The sequence below is a fragment of the Thalia democratica genome, chromosome 2 (assembly GCF_965202585.1).
Source record: "Thalia democratica chromosome 2, ktThaDemo2.hap1.1, whole genome shotgun sequence".
NCBI classification, from domain to species: Eukaryota; Metazoa; Chordata; class Thaliacea; order Salpida; family Salpidae; genus Thalia; species Thalia democratica.
Window position 1 is genome coordinate 21,896,340 of NC_139166.1, and position 7,439 is coordinate 21,903,778.

At 27.0% G+C, this 7,439-nt stretch overlaps 1 protein-coding gene across 1 annotated transcript; it reads left to right on the forward strand.

The window, feature by feature from the left end:
- The first annotated feature begins 3,354 nt into the window (after positions 1-3,354).
- Positions 3,355-7,131, forward strand: LOC145829286 (sulfotransferase ssu-1-like). Its single transcript, XM_082937040.1, has 5 exons — positions 3,355-3,552; positions 4,169-4,367; positions 5,015-5,243; positions 5,709-5,838; positions 6,254-7,131. Exons 1-5 carry the CDS (start codon positions 3,382-3,384, stop codon positions 6,437-6,439), a joined length of 915 nt encoding a protein of 304 aa, XP_082793166.1. The 5' UTR covers positions 3,355-3,381; the 3' UTR covers positions 6,440-7,131.
- Positions 7,132-7,439: the final 308 nt, after the last annotated feature.

Here is a 7,439-nt window from a genome sequence, read left to right on the forward strand (position 1 = left end):
CCAGTAATATAATAACAAAATTTTAAAACAAACATAAAACTCATTGTAACAATGTTACAATAACAATTTAAATATTTAGTTATTAATAATATTGTTTAGTTTAGTATTGTATTAGATTTAACAAATAAAAATAAAAACAAAATCTATTATTCTCATCATTGTGTGTACAATTATAAACAAATATTTTAAAGCTTTTATAGCTTTAAATGAACATTAAAGTAACAATGATGTTGTTATTTTAAACGTAAACAATAAAAATAACGTTATTAAACTTTAAAATGTAAGAAAAATAATTAAACTAAATAAGGGGACCGCATAATCTAAACATTTTTGTTTGCTTAATTCAGGCTTGCAAATATGAATAAAAATAGCTTTAAATTATTAAGATTAAACAACTTCAGTACATTTTTATATAAAAATAAAAAAGTTGTTTTCATTGTATTTTAGAAGAAAAATACATGGCGGGCCGCAGCTTGCTAAACCTGTTTTAACTAAAGCCAAAACGTTTACATTGGACTCTAAATCATGGTCAGCAAGTATTTGTTTATCACTGGACAAATTTTGAAAAGAAAAGATTGCGGTACACAGTTGTTTATTTAAAGTCTTTACTCTTCGTAACTTGCATAAAATATGTAGTGTGAACTTTGAGTTTCTCGTAAATTTTAATACCTAGTGTAGATTAAAACGATTTACTTTTGTGGGCCGCACTTTTACCCTTCATGGGCCGCAGTTTTCCGCCCCTGTTCTAAGTTAAACAGCAAGGTGATTACGTCACAATGTTAAAAGCCGAATGAAAATTTTCCAATGTCCCACCTGTAGTTTATTAGGTAAAAGCAGCCATCAATGTACGAACACGTACAGCATTAAACTAAAATTGCAATACTTTAACACGTTAGTTTAAAATTTTAATACCCAAACGTTTTAATAACTAAACTAAGTAACGTCTGTACTAATAAAATTCAAAATATGCGTTACTGTTTTTACTTTATTTACATTTTAATTTTAGTTTGTATAACATAGCACGTAACTTCTAGATAATTAACGTAACTAGTTTTGATTTTTATAAAATTTGATTACATCAATAGATAAACGTAAACCTATAATCAACCTTTTTAATTTAAAAACCACAAAGTACAGAAAGCTATACAACATTTGTCATTCTCACCCCACTTTACACTTCACAGTTTTCATTGATTTTTCCACCGAAATTTCTTAGAACGTTTCATAAGCACAAATGACAAATACGTGAGAATTTGCTTCCACTTTCGTTTCAGCCTTTTTTTGTTTCGTTCGCTTACGCAAGTTCTCTTTGCAAAATGAGTAATGTTTTGGTAAAAGCTATTTCAAACTTTGGTTATTCAAAACGCTATGCTAAAGCAGTACTTTATTTTTTAAGTTGAAAGTAAAAGATAATTTGCTTAATTTAGGATTACAAATATGAATAAAAATAGCTTCAAGTTATTAAGATTAGGACATTTTAATAGTGTATAAAATTGTTTTACTACAGATTTTTTCAAAAATTGGATTATCCACTTAATTTTCAGCTATTGATGATTTATTCATAGCATTCAAAGTTGCAATGTGAACTAACTTTAGCTGATTATTAATACAATTTCTAGTAGTATATATAAGTTCAAATTAAGTTTAAGTTGAGAGTGTATAAATAAATTACTTTTCAGCTAAATTAAACATTATTTTTGTTTTTAAATCAGTTTTCAGTTGAAAATATAAAAACCATATAATGTTTGTGTGGTTTACACATTTAAATGTCATTATTTAAACAAGCTACATAAGTCAGATCTCGAAGGTCTCAGAAACGAGTATAAAGAACTTGCTCCAAATTGTTTTTGAAACCATATTAATAACTAGTTAAAATCTGTGATAACTACAACTTTAAATGTTTTCTATTTATATTTGCAAGCCTAATTTAAGCAAACAAAATGATTTGATTTCCTTATTTAGTTGAGACACTTTTTGAAATTTAACTATGGTATTTTTTGTTGATTAGTTGTATTCGTTTTAAATATTAAAGATTTTATAAAAGATAATATAAGGTAAAAATTATTTACGTATCAATGCAATTGTACAACACTGAAACAGTTCTATGAATATATTTATGTTAAACAAAACATTTTTCCCTATGGTGTATTTATACAACATATTTTGTTATGAACTTTTTTGTTTTGTCATTCAGTGTACTGTACTGCTTGGTTTAGCACAAACACACAATATAGATAACAAATCATTCTGAGAATAAAATAAAAAACTTTATTATTGAACTACTGTATTTTAGCTCAATTTTCAAATATTTATTTCAATTTTTTTACATGGTATATTTTACTAAGCTACAGTCTCTTTTTGATTATACTTAATAAGCTTTTTGTTAAAATTGTATAAATAGTAAAGTTTTTTATAGCAGGGTGCTGCCTCAACTAAGAAAGATTTTAGGGGTAGCAATAATTTTTAAAATCGTATTAAACTATAATCATAACAAAAAATCGATAAAAGCTTGTTTTTGCTTACTTTTAAATAAATAAAGAGCTCATTTTCAATTTTATATTTCAAAAAACTTGTTTTGTTAGTTTTTAAGTTAGAAAATACGTTGCGGTCGGGGATTTCTGCTTGATGGGCCGGCTTTGGCCCGCGGGTCGTAGTTTGCCCAGGCTAATAATGAGTAATATGTTATGTATGGATCGTTTTGTTATTTAAAAAATTGTAATGCTATAAGTTACTTGACTTAATGGTTAGTTTACTTTTTGTTTATATTTTTTAGTTATTATTTAGTTATAGTTTGGTAAAAGTATTTCAAAACTAGTAGTCGAGTTTTGTTGTAGAAAGTATAAACTTTAAAATATGTTAATCTAACACTATTTTTAGTTTTCTTATCGTGTTTTTATACAAAACTGAAAAAAAACTTTTACCTTTTTTTAAATTTTTTTATAAATGTATAACAATTATAAGTTTAAGAAAACATTTTACAACAAACTAGAAATATAAACTTTATATAGTTTAGTCCTATTATGCTTATTGATTTTTTAAAGTTTTACTTCAATGAAAAAACCTTTACAAAAGTTTTCCAAGTTAAACAACTTTTTTTATTACAGTATTTTCAATAACTATAATTTTTTAGATGTGTTTTCAATAGAATTTTATGAAGTTTTTACGTTATTTTTGAGTTACTTAAAAAAAAAAGAATGTTTAAAAGGCAATATTTTTATCTTTTGTTTAAAACAATGAAAGTAAAATTTTATTTTCATTTAAATATATCGTTTACTTATATTCTTAAAACTAAAACGTTTGATTTTTTAATTAGCAATTTAAAAACTTTTTACTAAGTTTCATATATCTAGCTTATTAGAAATATTTATTTGCTCTGACAAAATGGGTGATCAAATAAAATCGCCGAAATACTCGGTTGTCAAGACAACGAAAGGCGACTACTTGCAGCCCCCTTTCGTTACCCAGGAAATATTCGACTCTGCTATCACCTACCAGCCGGAAAGCTCAGATGTTTTTGTTGCCACGTACCCGAAAAACGGCACCTCGTGGATGGTTTTTATATTGTCATTTTTGTATAAATAAGACAAACATAATATTGATGATAGAGTTGTTGCAAAAAAGCTTTTTTAAAAGTGCTTCTTACTAGTTTAAATAAAAATGAAAGAAAAACAAAATATTTAACAACCCTTTTATTGTGAGTATTAAAAAAAGCATTATTGATGACAGAAATATAAAACTTGACTTAGTGTAGTAAAGTGTTATAACTAAACTTTAATCTAGATAAAATGTATTTGAAGCAGTTTAGATACTTTAAACAATTTTTTATTAAAGTTTTAATGTATGTCTACAAATTGATTGTAAATATATTATTTTATGTTTGTTATACAGACTTTTTTAAACATTCTCATAGATCCAACTGTGAATTCAAACTATTTATGAAACCTATATTATTTAAAATTATACAAAACAACTCTTAAAACAAGATTTAGTGCCTTAAAATAAAAACAAATTTGACAGAATTTTGATTACTATAAAACAATTTTTTTTCTACAGCCTTTAATATCGTTTTGCTAAAATAATCTGTTTCACCAAATAAACTTTTAAAGTTTTTAACTATTCAAAATTTAGTCAGAATGTTTTTTCAAACTAAACAATTATTTTCAAACAGCTGTACATCATGCACATGCTGCACGGAAGAAGCACCGATTTTCAAGATGGGGACAGCATTTTCACCAAGTACGCCTCCCTCGACTTCGTGGGGGCGCAGAAAACAAGGGAATTCCCCGTGATCGATCCCCGCCTCGTTAAAACCCACTACATGTACGAGTTTGTGCCGAAGTCCGACGAAGCCAAGTACATTTTTGTTGGTTAGCTTTCACTGATGTACTGTTTATTTAAACTATTCATATTTGTAAAACTTTATTTATTTGATATTTCCATGAACTAACTTCGAGCTTAAATTGAAAATGCTGTTCAATAAGAACCTAAATACACCAGGACTTTAGCAAGTCGGAGGGTAATATTGAGTAAAGGGGCAAAAACGGTGGCAATTTTCAGACTTTTCGCGTCACAGAGTTTGTACTTTTTAGCTTGTTATTCTAATAATTTGTCAAAACTGGTGATATTAGAGGGAAATCTTGTGTTAGGGAGTGAACAAGTAAATGGGTAATTAAAAATATTAAAGGGGAGCGAGATTATATTTAAAGTTTTGACAAAGGGGGCTATTATGAAAATGAGTTTGGGAAGCCCTGTTCTACACTTACCAAGTATTGTTTGGATGTATTTATATATATATGTATATACTATAATGTTTCTATATGTTACATTACTTTAATCTCTTGTTGTATAAAAATTTGTACTTTTGCTGTCTTTATTACGTTAATTCATAGTTTTAATCCTGTAAACATTAAGGATTTTTATTTACAGTTAAAAATCTAGCATTCAAAAAGTAATTATAGATTACTTTTAAATTCTTTAAGTCTTAAATTTTAGTAAATAAACATCTACTTTTAAGCGCGCAACCCGAAAGACACGGTCGTGTCCTTCTTCTTTCACACCGTGGGATTCCCCTTTTACGAGTTCAAAAACGAGGACAACTTCGACAATTTTTTCCAGCTGTTCGCCGAGGGCAGGGTGGACTACGGAGACTACTTCGAGATGGTGCCGGAGTGGTGGAGGATGAGTGGGGAGAAGAGCAACATCCACTTTCTCCTCTACGAAGATCTCAAGACGGATTTTGAGGGGTGAGAAAGTTTGAGTTGTTTTCAAGCGAGCTTGTTTTTGTGAGCACAGCAGGGGCGACACGTAATTGTAGTGCACAGGAATTTGAATACTGTTGAAATTGTGTACAATTGTCAGTTAGTTTAAAAGTTCAAAAATCAATCATGCCAAACAGACAAAAGTAACTAAAGTGTTTTAAATGTCGACATCACACGTCGTCACTGGTGTCTTTTCAAGGATTCTTAAAGAAACCTTTTGTTTGAAACTATTAAATTTAAAACTCAACAAAGTTGTGTAGAGACTATTAATTAGTTTGCACTTGACTTAATACTTTGAGAGCCTCGTTTATTAGATGCGTTTTAAGATATTCAAAGATAATGAGTTTTATTTTTGTTGAGTGTTGTACTTTAAACCTTTCGTTTAATGCTTGCTTTTTTGTTTTTTTATTTTTAATAAAGCATACAAGAAAAGTTATATATTTTTTTCAGGGAAGTTTTAAAAATAGCTGAGTTTCTTGGAAACGGAATGAAGGATAGATTATTGCAGGACGATAAAAAAATGTTGAAAGAAATAGCTGTAAAAGCAGACGTCAAAACGATGAAAAACGAAACCAAAATGGTTATTGATTGTGTACAATTTTTTTAAAACAATTTCAAAGGTCTTAACTATTTCTAACTTTACATTGGCGCTTATATTGAAAGTTTAAAAAAGCTTTTCGTGTATTTAGATAGTTACTATCACTTTTTATATAAAAATAAAGTTTTTTGAAAAATTAAAGACTTATGAATTTTAGAAAACTCAATTATGTTTATTTAAGTAAAGAATATTTATATTATGAACTTTCTAGATAGAACAAAGTTTAATATTTTAAAACTTTTATATTTGTTTTTAAAAATCGTGTTATGGTACAAATTCTACATTTTAAAAATTAGAATATTCAATATTACTTAGTTGATTTTTTATTATAAGTCATATTTTATTTCACTTTTGAAACGTTTTTTAGCAACTTCAAACTTTACACTAATAATTTAAGAATTCAGACAACCCTTACTTCAAACGCCCGGACCATTTGCCATTTATACGAAAGGGCGTGATAGGTGACTGGAAAAACAAGCTTAGTGCGAAGCAGAGTGAAATTATTGACGAAAAAATGAAAATGGCGGGAAAAAAGTATCCTGGCTTCGATAAGTTATGGGAAAAGTACGAGAACTTTTTGTAGGCATATGAGTTCTTTTATCAGTCATGAAAAACTTATATTTTATTTTAATTTTGAACAACAATAAAAATTACACTTAAGTATTTTATTAAACATTTTAAGAATATTTTAATGTACATATAATTTTTTTTCTTTGAAACCATTTTTTTTGTTAAACTAACTTGAAATATTTTATTTGTAGTAAGCTTGTTAAAAAAACAATTGCTGTATTGCAATTTATAACTAATGTAGGTTGAACTTTTATAATGACGTAGCTTTTACTTTGGTTTACACATATTGAAACAGTTTTACTTTAAACTAATTAATAATGATTTGTTATATTTTATTTAGGAATATACAAATAACGCTATATAACTTTTTTTAACTTTAAACAGACCTTTGATTTAACAAAAGTGCTTTAAAAATCATAAAAGTAGACTAAATTAAAATGAATATTTAGTATAGTCATCGAAGAGAAAGCTTCAGTTAAGGTTTTAATTTAAAAAGTGGGTTAAGTTTTTCGAAGTAACTCAAGCAACCATCTCTTTTTTTTTGATGCAAGCTTAATAACGAAGTAACTTTTTTATTTTTAGCTCTCGAATAACATTTTACAGCGTTTGTATACTTAAATATGTTCTTATATTTTATAAATATTTTGCAGTTAATTAAGCATAACATTAGTTTCTGTTAATAACTCAAATTAAAAATCATTTTTACTTCTAGTCTACTTTGTCTAATATTTACACTGCATATTCTTTTTTAAGTTTTTACGTCTGTGTTCATATTAAACTTTTAACTTTTGTAAAAAAAAAATTTGAAGCTAGCTACAAAAAATAACTTTTTTAACAGGTTAGCTTCAAAGTAAATTAATATACTAAAACAAAACTTGTATAGCATACTGTTAAGCAAGCATAAATAAATTTTTCAAAGACATTGAGTTCATTTTTTAAAACCTGTTTTGTTGTTTTTTTTTCATTAAAATAAAATCTTCCGAGTTAATAATTTCTTAGATTTATATTTAAAA

What these genes read in the sequence shown, in the direction of transcription:
- LOC145829286 (XM_082937040.1), top strand. Translation starts at nt 3,382, where the DNA reads ATGGGTGATCAAATAAAATCGCCGAAATACTCGGTTGTCAAGACAACG. An exon ending in AAAACGGCACCTCGTGGATG is followed by an intron (nt 3,553 to 4,168) that starts GTTTTTATATTG and finishes ATTTTCAAACAG; the next exon opens with CTGTACATCATGCACATGCT. An exon ending in AGCCAAGTACATTTTTGTTG is followed by an intron (nt 4,368 to 5,014) that starts GTTAGCTTTCAC and finishes TCTACTTTTAAG; the next exon opens with CGCGCAACCCGAAAGACACG.